The sequence below is a fragment of the Lycorma delicatula genome, chromosome 2 (assembly GCF_047948215.1).
Source record: "Lycorma delicatula isolate Av1 chromosome 2, ASM4794821v1, whole genome shotgun sequence".
Taxonomy (NCBI): Eukaryota; Metazoa; Arthropoda; class Insecta; order Hemiptera; family Fulgoridae; genus Lycorma; species Lycorma delicatula.
The window spans coordinates 221,141,068-221,166,734 of NC_134456.1; the positions used below are offsets into that span (position 1 = coordinate 221,141,068).

The 25,667-nt window shown below is 30.5% G+C and overlaps 1 protein-coding gene, 1 long non-coding RNA gene and 1 pseudogene across 2 annotated transcripts; 1 reads left to right on the top strand and 2 right to left on the bottom strand.

The window, feature by feature from the left end:
* Positions 1–25,667, bottom strand: part of LOC142319669 (heat shock 70 kDa protein 4-like) — a 123,291-nt pseudogene that overhangs the window by 16,222 nt on the left and 81,402 nt on the right.
* LOC142319668 (uncharacterized) lies at positions 70–18,646 on the bottom strand. The gene is made up of 4 exons (XR_012755245.1): positions 17,787–18,646; positions 15,448–15,633; positions 5,315–5,623; positions 70–1,787 (listed from the first exon to the last, which is right to left on the bottom strand). It is a non-coding gene; the product is annotated as an uncharacterized LOC142319668 (long non-coding RNA).
* LOC142319667 (mitochondrial pyruvate carrier 2-like) lies at positions 6,839–16,282 on the top strand. Its single transcript, XM_075357220.1, has 3 exons — positions 6,839–6,965; positions 12,638–12,834; positions 16,076–16,282. Exons 1-3 carry the CDS (start codon positions 6,912–6,914, stop codon positions 16,116–16,118), a joined length of 294 nt encoding a protein of 97 aa, XP_075213335.1. The 5' UTR covers positions 6,839–6,911; the 3' UTR covers positions 16,119–16,282.

The window sequence follows — 25,667 nt, forward strand, 5'->3', positions numbered from 1 at the left end:
GATTAAGAAAAATTCACACGAACAAAAAGAAATACAGCATATTTACAAGAAATTAAAAGATCATGATATAACGTTTTATATCACTGATAATAAACTAGTCGTGAACTGCACTGAATGTTGTATTTTCTTCAGTAGATGTCTACATTGCACAGAGCAGAAGTGGAGATATCCTCGAGGAAACGTAAACCTAATTTATACTGTTTATTTCTAGAATAAAGTAATATGTTTGTTAGACAGTTAACACAGCTAAAAAGTAACATACTGCACCCACCCTTTATATTTTGAAATACTTTTGATTTCTTTAAATGTCAATGGATATGATCAGATAGGTTCAATCCTGCTTTATAAAGCGTGTACTTCTGGAAGATAAGTGGCTTTTACCTTACAACTTTGTAGGTAAAAATCTTATTAAAATTTTCTATTATCTTATGACTAATTTACTTTTTCCTTGAAATATAGTGGGAATAAAACACTTGTGAACGTATCTAGGAAACAATGTTTTCTAAAGGTTGCTTTCTATGTAACTATAGATTTACACGTAATTAGTTACTCTACTTATGATACACGTTATGTATTAAAAAAAAAAAATAAGGCAGATAAGGTTTTGAACACAGAACGTCTAGGATAAAACAAAGATATTATAAAACTCCAGCAAGAACATGTAAATATACATCTCAATTCCCCCCCGAGGGAGAAGAACAACCGCCTTGTGACATTTTCGGTTGCTACACCACCTCCTCTGTTCCTAACCATTATTGGCTTTATCAGAGTATATAAATATACAGCAAAAACACTATGTAAATGGATTTATAAATTTTAATAGAATAGTTTTGTTTTGATCAGTGAATTGACCTTATAATATCAGCCAGGCGCTTCAGGATTCTCCTTTAATGCAAAATTTACTTGTCCTCCTTATATCATTGGATCTGTGCATGAACACTGTAATGTTTAAGAGTATGACAGCTGTTCACTCCATGAGATGAGGGAATATTACTCTGGACTCCTTGCTTACATAACCCCCCTCTCTCTCTCTCTCTAACACCACAGAGAAAAAAAAGACTTTCATATAATTAATAATATTTAATATTAAAAGAAAAACATGATGCAGCATCAGTCTTCTACATAAGTACTACATATATAAATAAATTATAATAACAATAATATAATCTATAAACTAAACTGCTGTATAACTTACTACAAACAAAAAAATAGAATTACAATCAAATAAATAATATTAAAGAATCACCAAATAATTAACAATGCTTTATTTATAAAACTTAAAAGTAACCGCTTTATTAATATTTATTGATTTAAATGACAACAAAAAATAGAACAAAGAAGATTAACATTTTTAATAATGGACTTGTCATTAATTACCTATACTCACCTCAAACTTAAAATCAACAAGGGCAATAAAGAAATATTCCACAATCAGTTTGTTACTGTATAGATGCAATTGTGTATGTTTGTGTAAGTGATTCTTTCGATAAAAATATCAATAAAAAATAATAATTAATGTACATAACTAAATTAACTATATATATATATATATATATATAATATTAATAACAATAACGCACTAGTATATCGATAATAATAATAAAATAAGTAAGTCTTTTCCTTTATTTTAATTTATTATTTAAGATCATCTTCGACATCGGGTATATCTTCAACATGTTTAGACTTGTTACTGCGATGTACTCTGGCACCGCTTCCTGAATTATCATCGTCAGCGACAACCTCATAATCTTGTAGCTCAGCCTCCAATTATTTCTCCCATTCTTCTTCTGGGGATCATAAGGGTGGTCGGGTCAGAAAAATAAATAAATAAATATTTTAAATAAAAAAATAAATAAAGAAAAAAATAACTGTTTTAATAATAATAATAAAGAGAAAAAAAGCAATAGGTAGCAGACCTGAAAATGGGTTTATAAAAAGGACTGTGGTATTTTAACATGCAATAAGAAAAATACGTGATGAATATTATAAAAAAAAAAACTGATTCTAACAAAAAATAAATTATACTACATAAATGACATTAATATAAAAAACTAGCAAGATGTAAAATGAGATTTTAATAACTGTACTTCATAATTTCAATTCCATTTAATTAAATTAAATTTTTGAATTTATGTATCCTTGTTAATATGTATTCACATACACTCAATCATTCATATTTATGACAGTAAGGTACCAGTAAAAGAAAAAAACCATTTGGGCATAAAACCTAAAAAATTAGGTGTCAAAAACTTATATTTTTGACATACTCAAAAACATTCATTCAAACTCAATTTAATTTCTTCCGCAAACGTGAGATGATGATTATTTTCAGCTACTTAATGATGGATGACTTTTTTTTTAATACATGAAAAATCCAAACATAAATGGAATTAATTATAATGGATATACTTCACATTTATATAAATAAAATAAAATAAAATTATTAACATCAAAACAATAATAAAAAATTAAGCACGACCTCACATCAGTTTGAAGAACTGACAATTTTTAAGATCACAGTTCAATGACATCTTAACTCTTAACAAATTAGTTATTGCAATCGCACCTTGCTCTTAATAGAACTATCATTCATGATAGACCAAAAGTTTTGCAACGTACAGGGTTACAGATATCGATGGGAAAATAGTTTTTTATTCATGTTTATAGCAAATACTTTAAAAACCATATAAAAAAAGTATAGAAAAATTGAGTTCAATAACATTATGTTATTTGCTGTTAGTACATAGTACATGTTTCAAAGCTTGCAAGCTCTGGAAGAATGCAGAATATCTAGTTAATTACTAATTACTAATCAATTAATTACTAATCAATTAATTACTAATCAATTAATCACCAGCAAGCTACACAAAATTTTTTATCACACAGCTTCATAGCAACTCCTGTTTTATCCTACAGTTTCGTTTATATACAAAACTGGCTATATTCTTTTAAACCAAACCCTTCAGCAGTTTTCTCATTTTATAATTTCAATCGCTAATAAACTTTAATAGAACACATTACAAAGAAAAATAAAGTTTATGATTCAAAGTTTTGCTATTATTACTTAATGAATTCTGTAACTAAATATAAAGATATTTAAATGATTTGTGTACAGACCTGCATTTTTAATTTAGTTTAATTTTATCCATAAATATATATATATATATATATTATTGATATATGCTAGTAATTTAACATTATCTTAGCAATTCAGTAACTAATGAATAATATCTCTATATTAATGTGATGTATTCGAACATAAAAACCTAATGTTTATATAAAATATTTACATCGTAATGATGGCAGATCATAGTTGGCAGGTAGTTTCTTTTTCTTTTAGAGTTGCTCTTATTATAAAAAAAGGAAAGTGAAAAAGAAAGAGAAAACCAAAAATATGACAGAAAAATGACATTTCAGGTAGATTAAGAAAAGAACAGTGACCATGATGAAAATAAAGAATTTACTCCAGAATGGAAAGAAAGTGAAGCCTTTGATACACCAATGCTGAACTGCGATGATATAATGATAAAAACAGACAGTAAAAAGTAAAAGATATCATAAAATAAAATAACCTATAAATACAAACAATAGCGATGTTTATTACAATGATAGTACTTCTTCAAAAAAAGAAATTCACTATACCTTCACTTAAATAAAAAAAATTTACATTACACTGAAAATTAAAATAAAATTAATCAAAATGAACAAACGATTATAAAGAGATAAACTGGAAGTTAGTTCAAACATAATGTATTTTAAACCAGGATAAAACCAAATATATAAAGTTTTCTACAAATGCTGCTGGCCAGTATGAATATTAGATAACAGTTAGATCAGAATTTACACATCTTGTGAGGTGGTTCATGATACTATAAGTAATTGCAGTTCTGAATTAATAATAAAAGCTACAACAGTAAAATATCTGGATGCCATGTCTGAAATAGCAAACTCGTGTCAAATTTTTAAGTAACAAAAAAGACACTTATTTTATCAGTTTTGAACAATAAAATCAGATCTTTTTGTATCATTAAATCAATGTACTATGTATAAATGGGGTAAAACACAGAAGCCCCTTTGTGAGTGTGGTGAAAATCAAACTGTCAGACACATCACAGAAGTTTGCCTTAGGACAGCGTATAAAGGGAATCCTGAAGATTTCCTGATGGCGACTCCAGAATCAGTAGCATATATTAGTTTGTTAAATCTTTGTTTGTAATTTTGACTGTAATTAGTGTTATGTTTTAGTGCCATATGCTAAATAAATAAATGTACTATGCATATGCTCATTCTTTGCTAAATTATTCCATAGAAATTTGGAATGGGGCATTTGATACTCGCTAAATAAACTTTTTACTATACAAAAATATATTCTTAAAGCAGCCTTAGTTAAGTGTAATCAATAGTCTAGCAAGTAAATTTTTAAGGAAATGGGTGTCCTAATAATAAGACTAACTTATGTAAAGAATTTAACTAACTATATTAATCTAAACAAAAAAGAATTTTATACAAAAATTTAACATATTATTTATGATGTGATGTGTATTTCAATGTTTTGAGGGTTTACATGATTACATGTAGGAGACCAGTTTCATTGTGCATGTCACAAACTAGTACACCGGATACAAATTGAATTTACATTTTTGAGGTTAAGTAACTTTAAACTTAGGAAAATAACTGAATAGATATTGGATAAAATTTATTTCAAAATAAATTTTGTAAATTTGTCTTGATAGCGCTGCAGTTATTCAATCTATATCTATTTTGAACTCATGATTTTATTGTTGTGTGAAAATTTTTATGTTGTCTAAATTTACAATCAATATTATGTTTAATTTACAATTGTTTTACTGTTAGTGGTAACTATAAAATGATTGTAATTATATTCACTCAATAGCACCATCACTAGCATTCAAGTTCTCTTCTGCTAGTGATCCCTAATTGAAATTATTATACTTGCATAATTCAGTTTGTAAAGCGATTGATATGTATACTTTAAATATATTTATGTACTACCACTGTAAATATATTATTTTGAGGGAGTAAATATTGACTGATTGATTCATTCATTGAAATAAAAAGAATACTGCAAAAGGATTTAAATACAAAGTGTAGCCTGCGCTATACTTGGACTTCGCTAATTTTTCTTAGTATTGCAAATTGTTAAGATAAAATAAATGGATATTTACGACCTGTAAAATAGTTAATATGTTCAGAGGAAAACTTAAAATGATACTTAAAAATGATTTTTCAGTAAATAAATGACTGAAAATAAATAAATAAAAAAAAATATTAAAAAAGCTAACCGTATACAAACCATTTTTAGCTGATCTTGATTGAGCATCATCAGTTATTCCAAGTTTCTTCATATTCTTTTCAACTTCTAATAAATCTTGTTTACTTGCCGTAAAAGTATCAGAAATAAATTCATGTAAAGGGCTATCAGGCACTTTACCATCACTAATATTAGTTACACTGCTATTAACGATATCATTACTGATAATATTAGATGTACCAGATGTTTTATTATAGGTAGATTCAGAATGACTAGTGCCAGTCGCTTCTGTACTTGATCTGGAAGCAGCCGCATTCAAATTTTCCTTATTCTGTACTGATGCTTGGGTCACTACATAACACATACACAAGACGTACATACATGAAAAATCAGTACCGAGCAAGCAGTGCATAAAATAAAAACACTAAAGAAAAAGTAATAAATTAAAATATGAACCGATGAGAATAAATGATAAAATCTAATAAACAAATATAACCTAAAAAATGTACCAGGTCATGCAAAATTACAATACAAAATATATTACATTTTCTAAATCTGATTACATACTATATGATGAAAGACTATAAGTGTGGTATCTAAAATTTATAATGCATTAACAAAATTAGAGATAAGAACTAATAACATTTTGCTCCACCCATAAAACAACAGTTATGCTGAGTATTATGACACAATAATAAGGAAGTTTTTTTGATGCTGCTTTTTATCTGAAGGTAATATTTCACTGAAAATGCCCACTTAAAATGTGGAATGTGTAACAAAAACGTGTATCTGGCTATTCATTTTTTTGCCTCTACATTTCAAAATGAACAAAAAAAGTTCTATAAAAAAATGGTAATTTCCCCTTCGTTTTTCTTCTGCTATCCATTTTGTGTTTGCTAAAAAAAAATTTTATCTAAAGATTGGATTGAGGAATCATTTTAATATTTATCTAATTTTCAATCTTTATTTTCATCATGGCCACTATGCTCTTTTCTGACTCTACCTTGAAATGTCTCTTTTCCATTCTGACCTTGGTTTATTCTTTCTCTTTCTGTCTCTTTTTAGTCATAACCAAACCATTTGTATTATTTTTCTTCTATTTCTTTCATAATGGTCATCTTTCTGCTGTATCTAATTCATTAATTTCTGGATCTACCACTTTTTGTCCATCCCATCTCTTCTTTGGACAAAAATATGTAAACATTTGTACAGGGTAGATATGTTTAAGCAACTTTCTCTAATTAATAAATAAAAAATTATCATCTATTTTGTAATCATATTTACTAATTCTAAAATGGTGGTGATGTCAATTTTTTAATCTTCAATATCTTGATAATCATAGCTTTATAAAAGTATGTTTTATTAGCAAACATGATAAGCCTTTCATTGTATTGAGAATAAAATCTAATCTTGATATAAGTATTTCTGTAGAAAAACACAAAATAGGGGACAGAAGGAAAACAAAAGGGAAATTGTCATTTTCGTTTTATTTGAACATGTAGTCAAAAATGAATATTTTTTTGTTTAGATACATACAAACTCTGTACATAGCTGGGTGTCATCTTCCTATTGATATCATTTCAAATGAGGGGTGAATTTCTTTATAAACTGCTGAGCCATCTAAGGATGTGATACCGTAATGATTACTTTGGCTGAACTGCAATATCTTATCTCAACTCTCAGGCTGGCAAAGGTACAAGTAGGATGATACTTGTATTACTGTTTTCAGTTTGTTCAGAAATTATTTTTTGTTAAAAAAAAAAAACAACACTAGTTATACAAAAATTAAAAATCAATCTAAGATCAGTAATTATCATGAACTACATGATGAGATGTTTGTATCAAATATTATGAAACATACTTCTTCAATCTTTAAAAATAGCTTACATAAATGAAGTTGAAGTTAGATTTGAGAAAACTTATTTGAATTCAACCATCATATGGTGCTAGTCCCACAGAAGGAGAAATGAAATGGCAATCAGAACCTGTGGCACGTTTATGTACCCCAGCCAAGTATATGCTGTGTTGGATGTGTAGAAGAGTCTCCAAGGTCTCAAAATGAGACCATGCTATAGAGGAGTAAACCCTGATAGAAAATCCCCCAAAAGACATCGGGGAAACCAGTGGAGTATTGACAACAGTCAACATGGCATGAGTTATTGTAAAATCATCAGCTGGAAGTAAAACAGCCCCCAATCGGATTTCCAGATGGGGCTGCACCGACTCCTTGACAAATGAAAGCTGCAGTAACAATAGGAACGTAAAATTAGCCACATGGAACATTCACAGTCTGTTCCAAGCTGGTAAACTGCATAACACTGATGTAGAGAGGAAGCAATTATATAACAGACATTCTTGGACTTAGTGAGGGCATTGGCTGCGGAAGTGTGAAGCTGGACAAAGCAGTGATTTTCTATTCCGGTTTGAATGATCCTAGTCACAGAGTGGGTGCTCCTATTTTGATGGTTGAACACATTGGCAATGGGGTTTTGGATTACGTTCTGTTTTTGTAAAGAATCAAGTTAACTAATTTGTCTTCTGAATATTATTCAAGTTTATGCACTTACTGCAGACAAGGATGGCAAGGAAATCGAGTGGTTCTATGAACAGATTGCAACATTATTAAAACTCACTAAGAGGTGAAATCACCATAGTTTTGGGTGGGCGATTGGAATGCAAAATTCAATAGAGGTCAGCATGAAGAAATATGTTAAATGTGAGCAGACATATCCTAGCGCTGATGTGAATTCTGATTACAACCTAGTTGTTATTATGTTAAAATCACATTTTCCACAGATGGGCAAATCACCGTCACCACAACTGATCAATGATCGCAAGCTGCTAGAATCAGATATTCATATGCATGCTACGAAAGAAATGAAAGATTTAATGGTGGAATTGCAGTCTGTAGCAGACCCAAATGTCATCTGGGAAAAGTAGAAGGAAGGGCAGTCTAGAATTCAGAATGAGGCACCTTGCCTTGCAGTGTAGTAGAAGGAATGCATAGATGACCACTGAAATATTAGAATTTACGAGTGATAAAGAATGACGAAAGGTAATGGAAATGAGTGCATGAGACTGGGCAGAATTATTTGCAGAAAGATCCATAAGATGAATAGCTGAAGATGAAGTGTCAAAAAATCAAAGAGGTGTAGACTAAACACGATTTTTTCAATGTCCATAAGAAAATGAAAGTATTCACTGGTTTGTACTGTAAAGTGGTACTAAATAACTTGAAAGACAAACATGATAATATGATACTAGAGGAGAATGACAAAAATGCTAAATGGAAAAAAATACATCAAAGAATTATTTGGTGATGCAAGGCCTGCACAGCGTATGCTGGATAATGTCAATTTTGGTCAAGAAGAAAGTCTAGATGAAGATGAAATGAAAGAAGACATGATATAAGCAATTAAAAATATGAAAAATAGTAAAGCTGTCGGACCTGAAAAAATGCACGGCACACTATTAAAACTACTGAAGGACGATCAATTGTCTATTGTGTTTTGGCCAGTTTTTCAACTCATATTATGCTCAGGGGAAATTCCAACACATTGGCTGAAATCAATGCTTATTGCATTGCCAAAAAAGAATAATGCTGTGGAGTGTGGTGACTATAGAACCATTCATCACATCTTTTTATGAAAAAAAAGTGAACCATTATCTATAAGATGCAGAATACAAAAGACAACTTTTCACACAAAATTAATAGGGTTTGTATTTACCGTCAATCTTTATGTATTCAAAAAGTAACCTCCACTCAAATGCAAATATGTTCTATCCGTATAAGTATGTTAGTTGAGATTGAAAGTAAAAACGAATGTGAAAAGTCATCTTCTATTGGTGTTTTAGAATTTCTAAAAATAATGGTGTGTTAAAATCAGGACTTCATGGTGGTCATGATAATGGAGCTGGTGACACTGGAATACCGCAGCCAAACCAACATCCTGGAACACGTGGACTGATTTAGCAACATGTGCAGGTATTCCATCCTGCTGCAACTGTACTTGTTCCATGAGATCCTTCTCTTGAAGTTGTGGTATTAATCGTGCCTTCAACATCTTAAGTTTGTGCATTCATTGGCCCATCAAAAAAATATGAACCAAGCAAATGACGAGTTGTCATTCCAGCTCATATCATGACATGCGGTGGATTTCTTTCCATCTCTGTTGCATAATAGGATTTTCTTTCGCCCAAAATAACACATTTCTGGCATATGAACTGCAATAAATTGCAAATTTGTCTGTAAAAAGCACCTTTCCACGGTGCACTGCAGCAGGGAATTATTTTAATAAAGCTCAACAGGATGCAGCACGACGTTCCATGTTTGCAGTCTGACAGTCCAGTGATGAACATTGGACGAAATGGCCTAACTTTCAAGTCCTTTTTCATATGATCTTGCGTTGTTGTCTGTGGTATATGAAGTTTAGCTGACCGTTTACAAGTTGATTTCATTAGGAATTGTTCAATGGAAACTGCAACAGCAATGCGTGTTTCCAACTGCATTAACTTTTATCCACTCTGTGGTCTATCTTTAACACTGCCTATTTCAAATGCACATTTACCCAAGCCAACATTGTTGTTTTGTGATGGCGGCTTATTACCGAAACATATCGCTAATTAGCTTCATTGTTTGATTCATATGTTGTTCATGAACCTCTTACACTTATCATTAACTACTCCTCGATGCTGTAACTACTCATGTCAACCATTTTTGCACAACTGTCTTTTGCTCAGAGTGTGTGACGTAAAAAACTGTTGCCAACTGATCCAATGAAAATACCATATGTTCTAAACAAATCTCCTAACTCATACTTTTCATTAACTTTAAGGGTACGGTGACTTCCTGACCACCTGTACATAGTTATAAATAAAGTTTTTTTTTAAATACCTCATACCATGAAAACTCCTATGTTACCATGGGATATAGGAAATTTTTACTAATGATTCTAAAATTTTAACTATTTTTTTTTTTAAATAACTATATTTTATTTATAATTGTGAATTTTACAAAAAATTGGTCTGCTGATGATTGAGTTAAAGCTCTGAAATCACTATAGATAGATGAGTGTTCGTACCTTTTATTCAGTGACGGCTTGCATATAGGCACTTAGGAACTGCAGCACTCCTATTTCCACTAGATATTAATTCCTTTTTTCTTTAATTCTTTTTATGTACTTGTACAATATATAATCCCCGAGCTTAATGTTAGTAGCCATTTCACAACTTATGAAAAAGATACAAAAATCTTTGTATGAAACTGTGCTTTTCACAGTTCCAGCAGTGTGGTGTTTGGTTGTTCTGCATGTGCACACATAGGAAGTTGCACACAAGGCTATAAGGGAGAGAGAGCACTGACGCTCCTGCAGTGCTGACCCTTGCATGCTGGTGGAAGGTATTTTTTTTTCTGCATCTGTTGTGCTTAAAACCATGTACCTTATTCTTGAATGTGATATAGTGTAGAATTAAATTATTATCCTGCTTCTAGTTACTCTGATCGATTCTTTTTTTTATAGAAAACTTTAACATTTTATAGATGTTTGTTTCCTCTTAGAAAATTATGAAACAAAAGCTAAAAATTTTCTGGAGCAACATCGCCACTAATTTTAGCTATGAGCTGCCACTGCTTTTATTGTACCTAGTGGATTTAAGTATTTATTTTTAATAAAAGTATTTTTTAAATACTTTTAAAATAACTTTTAAAGTTATTTTTAAAAGTATTTTTTTAAAAGTAAGTATTTTTAATAATTATTTGATAAAGAGGAATGTAATGTTTGAAAAAGTAAAAATATAATACAATATTATTTTTATAGCCTCCGCAAAGTACAGAATTAGAGAACACTCCTACCTTTACTTTTTTATGTTCATCAAAACGTTTTCAAGCCAAAGCCCATCTTCGATGATATTTCTTATTTTAATAAATTCTTCTTTGTTTACATTTACGCATTAATTTTAACTTTTTACATTTTATTTTGTAAAAATTGCTTGTTAATAAAATTTAAAACATTTAAAAAATTTCAAAACAATTGTTCTGAAATTTTTAAGATGTAAAAAGCTAAAATTAATGTCTAAATGAAAACAAAGAAGAATTTATTAAAATAAAAAATATCATCGAAGAAGGGCTTGGGCCTGAAAACGTTTTGATGAATTTAAAAAACTAGTTCTGTAATTCTGTACTTTGTGGAGGTTGAAAAAATATTATATTATATATAGTTATGTACAGAGAAAAAGAAATGGACTATAAAATATTTAATGTAAATAAATTAATGTATATAAAACCATATTTGTCTATGTATTCTATAGATATATATATATATATATAAATATGTTTAAGACAAGAATGTTTTAAATTATGTACCAACAGAGGTATTTAGTGACGTGTGGCTGGCAGCATTGTGTTCCCCATGACCTCCCCTGTAACTACATGTTCTTGGATTGTTGATATCGCATTTAGTTTTCATGTTATTGTTATTATTATTAGAGTGCAACATGTTTAAATGTTAGTAGTGATTTTTGTAATGTGCGTTTTTCAGGAGGAACTATACAACGTAAAATTTTGCGTGAAACTGGACAAAACTCACAGAAACCCTTTAAGTTTTGAAAGAAGCTTACAGAGATGATGCTCTGGGTCATATGCAATGCTACGAATGATTTTCGTAATTTAAAACTGGTTGTCAGTCAATTGAAGATAACCCTCGACCAAGAAGATCTTCAACTGATGACACATGTTCAAGAAATTAATGGTCTCTTGTGTACAAATTGCCGATTGACTGTCAGAGAACTTCAGAAAGGGTTAGCATCTCAATTGGATCATGCCATGACATTTTGACTGAAAAATTGAACATGCATAGAGTTACAAAAGTTTGTTCCTTGTTTGATGACCTAACAGCAGAAAGAACATTAAGTGAACAAATGCTGGCAACTCCTTGAACAAGCCGATGATGAAACATTCATGCAAAGGATCGTAATGGGAGACGAAAGCTGGGGTTACGGCTATGACATTGAGACAAAAGTTCAATCATCAATAAATTGCACGTTAAAAAAATCACTATTAACACTTAAACATATTGCACCCAAATAACAATAACATGAACACTAAACGAGATATCAACAATCCAAAAACAGGTGGTTACAGAGGAGATTATGTAGAAGACATTGCTGTCAACTAAATGTTACTAAATTAAATATCTTTGTTGGTGCGTAAATAAAAAAGATTGGTCTATTTTTAAACAAACCTCGTGTTTATATATATATATCTATACACACACACACACACACACACACACACACACACACACACACACACATACAAACACGCACAAAACTGTAAATTTTTATAAAAGATTTTATTTTATTTGTCAGGGCCTTGTAATAGCTGGTCTTGGTGACATTCAACGTCCAGCTGAAAAATTGAGTGTTTCACAGTCATCTGCATTAGCTGCAACTGGTGTTGTATGGTCAAGATACTCTCTTGTCATTATACCAAAGAACTGGAGTTTGTTCAGTGTGAATGTTTTTGTTGCTATTACTAATTTTTATCAACTTACAAGAGCCGTAAGGTAATAATTACTAATTAAGACAAATTTTATGTAAAATTAATTTTAGATTTTAGTCCATATATTTTTGGAAAACAATTGTGGATGTTTTTTAGGTATGCAAGTATGAATCTTCTTTTATTGCTTTTAGTAGATATAAGTTGCAGTCGATTCCACCTTTTAATACATTTTCTCAAAACGTGCGACTATTAGGCTGTTCTTTTGAACAGAGTGAAGCAAATGGAACTATTTTAAGTGCTACTGTTTTCTCCTGTTCATTATTTTGCTACATCTGTATAAACGTTCTTAAAAAAAATTCATAAAATAAAAATGTAGTTCTAAATTATTTTGGGAAAAATATTATCATCATGGTTTGTACAGTGTCAGTAAAATAATGGTGAAGTTGCAGCCAGTTACAGTTTTGGAACAAGCATGACTTGAATTGTATGCCAAAGTAAAGAGAAATGGCAAAGTTTTCGATTCGTAAACAAGTTCTATACCAGCACATATGTGCTTTGTTACAAGCTCAGTAGCTGTATGCAGCTTGTTAGTCACCATGATTACGATTCAGAATATTTGGTGTGTTTTGTGATTTGTTAAGTTTAAGTTAGCTACACTTAGATATAAACAATATTTGCATAGCCTGAAAAAAATCAGCGCATAAGTGTTCTGTAGAGTTGAGTGTTCCAAAAACAACTATTCACTTACATTTAAAAAACAACTATGTTTAATTGATTATAAAATTCAGATGTTATGAAAGGTTATCCAAAGGACAAAAATTTAAACGATTTGAATTTTCTACTGACAGGATAGGTTTTATCATGATAGGGAATTTTTAAACGAGTTTTTATTTTCAGAAATTAAGCTACATTTCATGATGAGTACATCAACAAAACTATTTTGTTCTACATTATAAAACCCCCTCTCTGATCTCTGAATGTCTTTAGGTATAACTCTTAAACCTTCCCTTTTAGTCTAAGGTAGGCGTCTCCAAACTACAGCCTGTGAGCACCACCAATCCAGCCCATCGACATGCCCAATAACCGGCTACAGTTTATTTTGATTACATTGTAAAATTATTTAAAAAGTATGTAAATCATACAAAATAATCAGATGTTTTTATTTAACGACCGATTAAGAAATACAATAACTAACATACATAATGAAATTGAATATTTTAAGTAATTAATGATATGAAATTTATCTCCAAAACAACAGTAAGTGACGTACATAGGTAATTCCCGTAATGAAATTAAACATTACAATTATGATTATTGAGATTTAAGTAGCTGTAACTTTCCACTGACAATTGTTTGCAGTTGTGGAGTTTATTCATGGAAATTGTCAACGGTGACTTCAAATGATAATCGGTTAATTTGGGTCTATAAATATCTTTTATATATTTCATTTTGGAGAATATTTTTTCACGTATATGAGTAGTGCCGAAAGCAGAAAAAAAGACACAAGCAAATTTATGCACCTGATCAAACTGTGTGAGTGGAAGGCGCTTATAAAATTCCAGCAATGATGATTTAAATATTTTTCTTTAAAAATATCGCTGCACTGCAAATCAGTCATTTCCAATTGAAGTTCTGAAAAATCTTAGTACTGTTTAAATTAAGTTTTAATTTTTTTTGACTCTTGGGTCACTTCAAATGGATTGACCAAGTTGCTGCTTTTGGTTCAGCATTTACTTTCTTAAACAACAATTACTGAGATTTCAACTTGCATTTCAAAGATTCATGTTTTTCTAACCGTAGGCTTCCTGTAAATCTGGAGTAATTCTGAGAATGTTTAGTCTCATAATGACATTTTATATTGTATTCTTTGAGAACTGATATTGTTTTTTTGCAAATTATACACATTGCCTTATTACTTGACTCGATCACAAATATTGATATCCCCATTGCTCTTTAAATGTTCTGCACTCACTCTCTATATCTTTCGTTTCTTTTCCATATTTATGCAAATCCACACAAAAGAGACGTAACTTCAAATCAAAATAATGCCAATTAATACTATTAAATTACACTTTTAATTAATTAATTAAATTAAACTCCCACAATTAAACACACTGTATTTTCACTGAAAAACCATAGTCACAAAACACACTAGTCGCACTACGTATAACTTTTCAGATCGCTGCACTACTGTAGTTTTTCGACATCCTGCACTTATTTCTCTACTCCACAAAATTTCACTACTATACATTTAGCATGGTCGTAAGTAGTCGTAACAATACGTAATGCACAGCACACTCATCGGCTACCTCTGCCGCAATGAAATGTCCTTGCTCATAAGTACCAATTGAAATTATGAACGGAGTGGAGTCCACCCTCGGTCCCTGTGCCATAGATATCTCACTCGCCAGCTAGTCCTGAAATGAAAATTTGCACGTATTTCTAAACTACGGTAGGATGGTATCATGAGCTAGTTAGCTCTAGGCTCTCAAGGTTCCAAGGTTGTGGACGAGTCAGTATGGCCCTTAGGCTAGAATATTTTGAGACCCCTGGTCTAAGGACTAGAATGACCACCTCTCTTGTACCTCTATACTGTTCCTGAGATTGATCTGGCCTCAACTAATACACCTTCACATGATTTATAAGCACATTAAAGTGATTGTGTGATAGTTCTCACCTGTATTTGCTCCTGTTTTTTATTTTGCTATTGCATTCTTATTAAAATCTATAAATTCCAGTTTTACTTCTTCATATACCAACAGGTAATTCAGATGTATTTCATCAATTCCTATGATATAATTCTTGCTTAATTCTTTAAAACTATTTTCATACTGTATATCATGATAGTATTTTTAAACGTATCCTGCAACAAAAATAATTACTTTAATGAGAGCTGAAATAGCATTAAGCAGATAGTTCTCATGTTGAAATTGATCATAGATTGTTTTATTATAATAATTTTTGTTTTTATTATAATAATTTTAATTCTGAAGTGTTACTTCTTGTATTAAAACCTCTAAAGAAAGTTATAGAACATTTCAATTATAATAATGAAGAAAAGCAAGGTACCCTTTTGTATAATTTCTGCATTTTGTGGAGATTTTCTTCAGTAAATTTTAATACTTAATAACAATAACAGTAGGAACAACTTTCATTTCGGTATGAAATATATAGAATTCATAATGTTTTACAGATGTAACCTTCAGAGAAAAACATTTGCTTAGTGATTAGTATTGTGTTGAAAAATACTTAGATAAAACTATTTATTTACTTTTTTATAAAATTAATATAATTTTTTATTACAGATATCAGAGGTCATTAAAAATTAAAGAAGAAAACAAATTATGAAATGTAATACTTATTAGTTATTAATAAATACAAAAAAATAAATAAAATTTGTGATGCAAAAAGTTTAAAAAAATAGTGATTTAAAAAAATTTTGTGGGCAGAAGTTATTTTGTTGAAAGGTGTAGTGCAGTAGTGTAATTAAAATAATTTAAGTCAACCACAGAATGCTGTATAACTTATTTATAATATTACTATTTGTTTTATATTTTATGGTTAATGCATTATGTTATGGATGGATAGATACATTTTATCTAAAATATTGTAATATTAAATTAATATTTTGATCTATATAATTGTTTTTTTTCAATTCCATTTTATTAATTTGATTTAAATTTTGTCTAATGCTTAATAAAATAGTTTTTCCTCTCGCTCTCTGTCTGTCTGTCCCTCTCTCACTCTGTGTGTGTGTGTGTGTGCACTCACACACACACACACACACACACACACACAGATATATATATAATTTTTATAAAGTCAATACTTACAAGACCCATATTCCTCTGTACCAATATATTGTATTTTTTATAATCAAAAACCAATTTGAACAACCCAAGTACAAAATTACAAAGTAAACAAAATGACATTTACCTTATTTTTCTTTTCCTTATTCCAATAGCACTTTTGTGGGATCCTGCAACATCAGTTGTATTTATAAATTATATAAAATTACATATCAAAACATAACAATTTTTTTAGAAAAAATTAAAATTGAAATTACTATCATATATAGAAAACATGAAGTCAATAGAATAATTACAAGATTTATACCATGTAACCTGACCAGTCAATGTTACCTTATGTAGTCTTAGGTTACATGGTATGAATCTTATAATTATTTTATTTTTAAAGTTAATTTAAAATTTTTATTCTTAATTAATGTCATATTTAAATGTATGTAATATTTATTTTATTGACTTAATGTTTTCTGTATATGATAATAATTTTAATATTGATTTTTTCTAAAAAAATTGTTGTTTTGATTATAATTTTATATACAACTGATATGCAGGATCCTGTGAAAGAGCTATTGAAATAAAGAAAAGAAAAATAAGGTAAGTGTCATTTAATTTACTTTGTAATTCTGTACTCGACTTGTTCAAGTTGGTTTTTGATTATAAAAAATACAATATATATATCCTTTTTTTATCTTCCAAGGCATTTTTTGGTTATTATTTATGAGAAATTATTGTCAGTGGATTACATGCTTGTAGAAATAGGAACTTGTACTATACTACCACTATTTTGGCAGGTGGTAGATATTATATATATATATACGAGGGCTGTCCAGAAAGTAACTTATGTTTTGAAAAGCACAAGCTTTTCAATTCCTTCTCTGTAGAAATCTGCCGCCTTAGATTTTTGGCACCCACCTTGCACGTAACTTGTGATAACCAAGCTTCCCTGATACAATTTCATGCAAGTCTGGGGGAAATGCAGCAAGAGTTCTGTAACTGTAATGCGGCGATTTTCACAAATTTTATCGTTGATTTTCATCGTCAGTTCATGAGTCACAAGGCTAGGCCGACCACTGTAGTAGTATAAAATTGTTTACTGGTTTGTTATTTATTATAACCTGCACACACTGACATAAACCTGATTAAATACTACTGACATTGTTTAACAAACCAATGAAATTACTGTTACTGTATTTTTTTGGCTCACATTTACCATCATTTCCCTGAGAAATGGATCAGTCGTGGAGGTCCACCTTTCTGGCCACCAAGAATACCTTTAGATTTTTCCAACTGGGACGCGTGAAAAATATTGTATATAAGACAAAAATACATTCTCATGAGAAATTAATTGTTTGCATTACGGATGCTGCTGAGAAACTTAAGGATAGCCCTGAAGTAGTATAAAGAGCTACAAAAGCAGTACAGAAGGGAAGTTATGAAACTAGTGGGCTTGGTTTTGAATATTTATTATAAACTGGTAGGTACAATTTACTGTATTGTTTCTAAACTGAATTCTAATTTTTCTAAACTTTCTTTGGTTTATTCGACTTATCTTGCACAATTATGTTCAGAATTATATTCTCTAAAAGTCTTATTTAAAGGTTTTACATGTTTATTACCCATTTAACAAAGTTATTGTAGATCAAACATAATAACGGGTTTTTTAATCTAAATTATTGATTTTCATCCCAGATTTCTTAAAAACTACTGCAGATACTGTTTTGGTAGCTATTTTATTCAATTTTAAAGGTAAAAAACCCACAGAAATCACAATTTTGCCCCTTAATTATTGTCCTATAAATTTTCAGTACCACCTCTTTCACCGGGGTTGCTGAACCCGAGCGAAATCTATAATTAACCGTTAGTTACAAACGAAGCAGAATAGGTTAAGCAAATCACGGAAAAAACTTTGATATATACAATCTATATAACGTGATCTCAATTTCTATTTTTTTTTTCTGTAGTCTCCGTGAATCACCGAGGGTATTACTTCTGAAATAATATCAATACAAACTAATACAAATCATACTAATAGGCTCTGAAAGTTGTAACTCGCGACTACGAAATCAGCTGATTTGCAGACACGTTCAATACTACCAACCCGGTTGGTATAATCTCAATTTAAAGAAAAAAAATAACATAAATAGTTGTATTTAAAGTTGTGTTACTTTTTAAGTTAACTTTTTAAAAACATATAAATTTTATACACAATAGCGATTCTACTAAAATAATGAAATAAATATCATAGATAGACAAGATGGGTATAGTTTAAAACGCGAAAACTGCCGTCTAAAATATATTGTTATGACCAACCGTTCTGTTTCTATTAGAGCTAAACAACATAATAATAGTATAAAGAAAGGCTGTTTCGATAAATCTAATTATGCTAAACACATTTTATAAAATAAACATAATTACAGCCCGGATAATTTCATTTAAATATTAGATTTTCCAACAATTTTTATAAAACCAGGAATCTCAACAAAAAAAATTTATATATAAAATGATTTTCTATTTAAATTAATCATTTTCAAGTTGTCTAACTCAATTAAATTCTGTACTGCCAAGAAGACCTGTTGTGTTAATATATAATTTCTTATTTACGTTTTAAGTTTTAGATTACAAAACAATCTCTCTACTGTGGATAGTCAAATGATCCAAAGCGTTTGGGATTTAATATAAACTGTTGGTAAGGTAGATTTTTGTAACAGATTATTTAACCTAACTTCCTACTTTATAAATAAATGGTTTTTCTGATCGGAACAGAGTATAAAATTTGTAAAACGAAATAGATGTATTTAAAGTTCATATTAATTATTTAATCAAACACATGAAATCACATTAAGGTAAATAAATTAATTATGAGTTTAGTGAAAAATTTTTAAAGCTGCAATTGTGAAAGTTTCTATCCATTTTTGTAATTATCTTTAGAAATGATTACAGCGGTATCATCTGTGAAAAGAGTTGTAATGAAGATCAAGATTTTGCTCAGATCATTAATAAACAATAAAGAAAGCAAAAAATTTTCCCCGAGGCGCACCAGCATACTCTACATCTTGAAGCGAGGACCTAAATTTACACGTGTATTCTTGGCAAATGATAAAATTTCTACAATTTGTGAAGTACGGCTTGAAAAGCAAGTTTCTTTTCAGATACTGATTGATACCACAGCTACTAAGTTGTTTTATCGGTATAACTAAATGTTTTAGAAATATTCTAGAAAATAGAAAATGAAATTTTTTATCTTAAAGAATTTAAAACATTTTCCAGAAACTGGGAAATGGCGACGTCTTGTTAGACGTGTTTGCTAATATAAAAATTAAATTACCTTATAAATATAATAGTACACTTGCTGTTAAGCTGTCCTGTCAGTACACTGCACAGTAATATCTATCCAGAATAAACATAGTAATATAAGTATACACTTTCTTTTAATTATCATGGATTTGAGTATGATATTTTAAATACGTTATAATACACATCTTACTCTGATCAAGTAGCATTTGGATAGGTAATGCAGAACACTGTAAGAACAGATTCTGTGTATGAAAAACAGAGTAAAAGTCCATTTATTACAATCAACTGCTCTATCTATCAATGAATTTTTTCTCTTCTTTTTTTTGATTTTTAAAAATTTATTTCTCATTAGTAAGTTCTGAGGTATCTTGATAATATGTGATGTACTTGTTACATTTGATGAACTAGTAGATCTATGACAAATACAGCTTCATTTTGTAGTAAATTTAAAAATAAATAAGCTCTAAAAAGAGATAGAATAAGTACAATGAAAATTATAAAGTGTAAAATGGGATTATAGTTTGCGATAGTATTATAATTTACATATAAATTTATAGTAACAATATTTTAAAAATAACAACCACTATATCCCCATTTTTTTGGTTTTGTTCACAAAAGATATTTATAGGTATGAAAAATAATAAATTTATAAGATTAGGGATTTAATGTAGTACTAAGAACAATGTAATGCTGTATTATAACAGAATGATCTCAAAGACAAATGTTACATTTGAAGGTGTAACAAATCATGAAAGTGTATTTTCTAAATATTGCTGATAATAGATTGGCAGTGACATGTCGATGGTAGGCTACATCAACAGCTGCTGTAAGGCGAGTTTATTTTTTTTTAGAAATTATGGTATAATAACAGAAACTTTCCCACCACTGTACCTCTCCTGAACAACATTACAAAATGCCAAATGTTTGGTTTAAAATTGAATTTTTCTTTACTAGTTAATAAGTAAACTGTGATGATTACGTTAATTTTCAAATCATTATTACCTCTTCATCTCATATGTTCTATTAAAATTATATTTTTGGGCTTAACTGTTAAAAATTCTCTAATGACAGAATGACATCATTTATTAAAATATAATTTTAAATTCCTCCTCTATGAATCATGAGACCTTGCCGTTGGTGAGGGGGCTTGAGTGCTCAGGGATACAGAGTAGCTGGACCGAAGGTGCAACCATATCGGAGAGGTATCTGTTGAGAGCCAGACTAAGGAATGATTCCTGAAAGAGGGCAGCAGCTCTTTCAGTAGTTGTTAGGGGCGTGAGTCACAATGACTTAAACGGCCGTATCAACATCACTCAGTCCTCTGAGTACTGCGCAGCTGAAAGCAATGGAAAACTACAGCTGCTTTTTTCCAAGAAAATGTGGCTCTCTGCGTTTTCACATAGCAATAATGGAGGCGCCTTCCTTGGTAAAATATTCCGGAGGTAAAATAGTCCCCCGTTCGGATCTCCGGGTGGGGACTACTAAGGAAGGGGTCACCAGAAAATTAAAAAATAACATTCTACGAGTCGGAGCGTGGAATGTTAGAAGCTTAAAAAAGGTTGGTAGGCTAGAAAATTTAAAAAGGGAAATGGATAGGGTGAATGTGGATATAGTAGGAATTAGTGAGGTTAGGTGGGAAGAGGAAGGTGACTTTTGGTCAGGTGATTTTAGAGTAATTAACTCAGCGTCAAATAATGGGCAGGCAGGAGTAGGTTTCGTGATGAACAAGAAGATAGGGAGGAGAGTGGAGTATTTCAAAATGCATAGCGATAGAATCATTGTAATAAGGATAAAATCAAAACCTAAACCGACAACGATTGTTAACGTTTATATGCCTACAAGCGCCCATGATGATGATGAGGTAGAGTGTGTATACGAAGAGATTGATGAAGCAATTAAACACGTACAAGAAGATGAAAATTTAATAATAGTTGGAGATTGGAATGCAAGCATTGGAAAAGGCAAGGAAGGAAATATAGTGGGTGAATACGGGCTGGGCAGAAGGAATGAAAGAGGGGACCGACTTATAGAGTTTTGCACGAAGTATAATTTAGTAATTGCCAACACCCAATTTAAAAATCTTAATAGAAGAATATACACTTGGAAAAAGCCAGGCGATACTGCAAGGTATCAGATAGATTATATCATGGTTAAGCAAAGATTTAGAAATCAACTCGTTGACTGCAAAACTTACCCTGGAGCAGACATTGATAGCGACCATAATTTGGTGATAATGAAATGTAGATTGGGGTTTAAAAACCTGAAGAAAAGTTGTCGGATGAATCAGTGGAATTTAGCGAAGCTTGAGGAAGAGGAGGTAAAGAAGATTTTTGAGGAGGACATCGCAAGAGGTCTGAGTAAAAAAGATAAGGTAGAAAATGTAGAAGAAGAATGGGAGAATGTTAAAAAGGAAATTCTTAAATCAGCAGAAGCAAACTTAGGCAGAATAAAGAGAACTGGTAGAAAACCTTGGGTTTCAGACGATATATTGCAGCTGATGGATGAACGTAGAAAATATAAGAATGCTAATGATGAAGAAAGTAAAAGGAACTATCGGCAATTAAGAAATGCTATAAATAGGAAGTGCAAACTGGCGAAAGAAGAGTGGATTAAAGAAAAGTGTTCAGAAGTGGAAAGAGAAATGAACATTGGTAAAATAGACGGAGCATACAGGAAAGTTAAGGAAAATTTTGGGGTACATAAATTAAAATCTAATAATGTGTTAAACAAAGATGGTACACCAATATATAATACGAAAGGTAAAGTCGACAGATGGGTGGAATATATTGAAGAGTTATACAGAGGAAATGAATTAGAAAATGGTTTTATAGAGGAAGAAGAGGAAGTTGAGGAGGATGAAATGGGAGAAACAATACTGAGATCTGAATTTAAGAGAGCATTAAAAGATTTAAATGGCAGAAAGGCTCCTGGAATAGACGGAATACCTATAGAATTACTGCGCAGTGCAGGTGAGGAAGCGATTGATAGATTATACAAACTGGTGTGTAATATTTATGAAAAAGGGGAATTTCCGTCAGACTTCAAAAAAAGTGTTATAGTTATGATACCAAAGAAAGCAGGGGCAGATAAATGTGAAGAATATAGAACAATTAGTTTAACTAGTCATGCATCAAAAATCTTAACTAGAATTTTATACAGAAGAATTGAGAGGAGAGTGGAAGAAGTGTTAGGAGAAGACCAATTTGGTTTCAGGAAAAGTATAGGGACAAGGGAAGCAATTTTAGGCCTCAGATTAATAGTAGAAGGAAGATTAAAGAAAAATAAACCAACATACTTGGCGTTTATAGACCTAGAAAAGGCTTTCGATAACGTAGATTGGAATAAAATGTTCAGCATTTTAAAAAAATTAGGGTTCAAATACAGAGATAGAAGAACAATTGCTAACATGTACAGGAACCAAACAGCAACAATAACAATTGAAGAACATAAGAAAGAAGCCCTAATAAGAAAGGGAGTCCGACAAGGATGTTCCCTATCTCCGTTACTTTTTAATCTTTACATGGAACTAGCAGTTAATGATGTTAAAGAACAATTTAGATTCGAAGTAACAGTACAAGGTGAAAAGATAAAGATGCTACGATTTGCTGATGATATAGTAATTCTAGCCGAGAGTAAAAAGGATTTAGAAGAAACAATGAATGGCATAGATGAAGTCCTACGCAAGAACTATCGCATGAAAATAAACAAGAACAAAACAAAAGTAATGAAATGTAGTAGAAATAACAAAGATGGACCACTGAATGTGAAAATAGGAGGAGAAAAGATTATGGAGGTAGAAGAATTTTGTTATTTGGGAAGTAAAATTACTAAAGATGGACGAAGCAGGAGCGATATAAAATGCCGAATAGCACAAGCTAAACGAGCCTTCAGTAAGAAATATAATTTGTTTACATCAAAAATTAATTTAAATGTCAGGAAAAGATTTTTGAAAGTGTATGTTTGGAGTGTCGCTTTATATGGAAGTGAAACTTGGACAATCGGAGTATCTGAGAAGAAAAGATTAGAAGCTTTTGAAATGTGGTGCTATAGGAGAATGTTAAAAATCAGATGGGTGGATAAAGTGACAAATGAAGAGGTATTGCGGCAAATAGATGAAGAAAGAAGCATTTGGAAAAATATAGTTAAAAGAAGAGACAGACTTATAGGCCACATACTAAGGCATCCTGGAATAGTCGCTTTAATATTGGAAGGACAGGTAGAAGGGAAAAATTGTGTAGGCAGGCCACGTTTGGAGTATGTAAAACAAATTGTTGGGGATGTAGGATGTAGAGGGTATACTGAAATGAAACGACTAGCACTAGATAGGGAATCTTGGAGAGCTGCATCAAACCAGTCAAATGACTGAAGACAAAAAAAAAAAAAAAAATTTTTAATTAAGGCAGGTACAGAAATTTTTAGTGGATAACAATGCAAATTATTTACTACCATAATTTACAGGTTACAAATAAAATTCATGCCTGAAAGTGAATTAATGATTTAAAGGTGTTTTCATTTGACAAGCTTTATTCTCTTAACACTTATTCAAAAAAATATAAGTGATTTTTTAGTTTTAGTTTGAAAATTATAATATTCCAGCAAATTTTGTAAATTCTGTTAAAGAATATCGGTGGTTATAAATATAATTTCCCAACAGTGAAAGTGTAAATGTCACTCTTATCCCAAAAAACTTAAAAATTTTCCCTTTAAAATTAAGCAGATCGTTTGTTTCTCTCTTTGGTAGATACATTGAAACCCGCCAGGATATGCTTCATCTCTTATATGAACTAATCTAAAAGACTTTGAACTTTCGATGTTATCCAAATTAATCGCTTCATTACTAATATTGTATTGATCTTCAAGACAAATTATTTTTCATATATTGTAATTTAATTACATTCATAAGCTTCAATATAGAGCAAAACCTTTAAATATTATAATAAAATAAACAAAGATTTATAGAATCAAGAAGCGATGAGTTAATCTCAAGTTTTCGTAATCCTTTTAAATGTTTCCTCTGAACTTAAAAAACCTGTGGAATATTTGTTTTTCTTAAGAGCCCATCTAATCTTTTGTTACAACTGTCTTTCCAGACACTTAATGTACGTTGATGTTACCACTTTTCTACATAAACTTTTTAAAGGTTTTTACTTTTTGCATTGCACATTTTATATATTATAATAATTAAATTAAAAACTCACAGATTTGCTGTTTCTTCACCAATCTAATTTAGTGAAAATGAAGATTCTATTTCTGATTAAATTCTGGGATAAAAGTCCTCCATATCAGTACTACTTCTGACATTGCTGAAAAAGAAAACTTACCTGTTTAGTTATTATTGAATTATTGCAAATAATTAACAAACAAATCTACAAGTTGTACTAGTATAATTATTTGTTTAATGACATACAGTTCACGCATAAGTCAATCCACAAATAAATTATATAAAATTTATCTTTATGCTTTCTGTTATGAAGAAATTCGGTGAATTAAATTATAAGAAATGTAAATTAATTCATCAAGATATCAAAGTCTAGTATGTTGTGCTTTCAGTATAATAATTTTCCTGGGAAATAAGTTTCATAAGCAGACAGATATCACTCTGTTAAGGGGAAATTAAGAAAGTAGCTATTGCCTCAGTCTAAGAGATAAATCCAGAATTATATCAAGGACAAAGCTCAAAAATGTAATTGATATTCACGGAATCTATTTGAGGAGAAGGGATTCCAATCGACTCAAGAAGTCTAATTCACAATAATAATAATTAATATTTGTATGTCTCTGAAGGTATCACAACTTA

Coding starts and splice junctions, on each gene's coding strand:
- LOC142319667 (XM_075357220.1), top strand. CDS start 6,912: ATGATTACTTTGGCTGAACTGCAATATCTTATCTCAACTCTCAGGCTG. Junction 6,966..12,637: donor CAACTCTCAGGCTGGCAAAG/GTACAAGTAGGA, acceptor TTTATTTGTCAG/GGCCTTGTAATAGCTGGTCT. Junction 12,835..16,075: donor CAACTTACAAGAGCCGTAAG/GTAATAATTACT, acceptor TTTTTATTACAG/ATATCAGAGGTCATTAAAAA.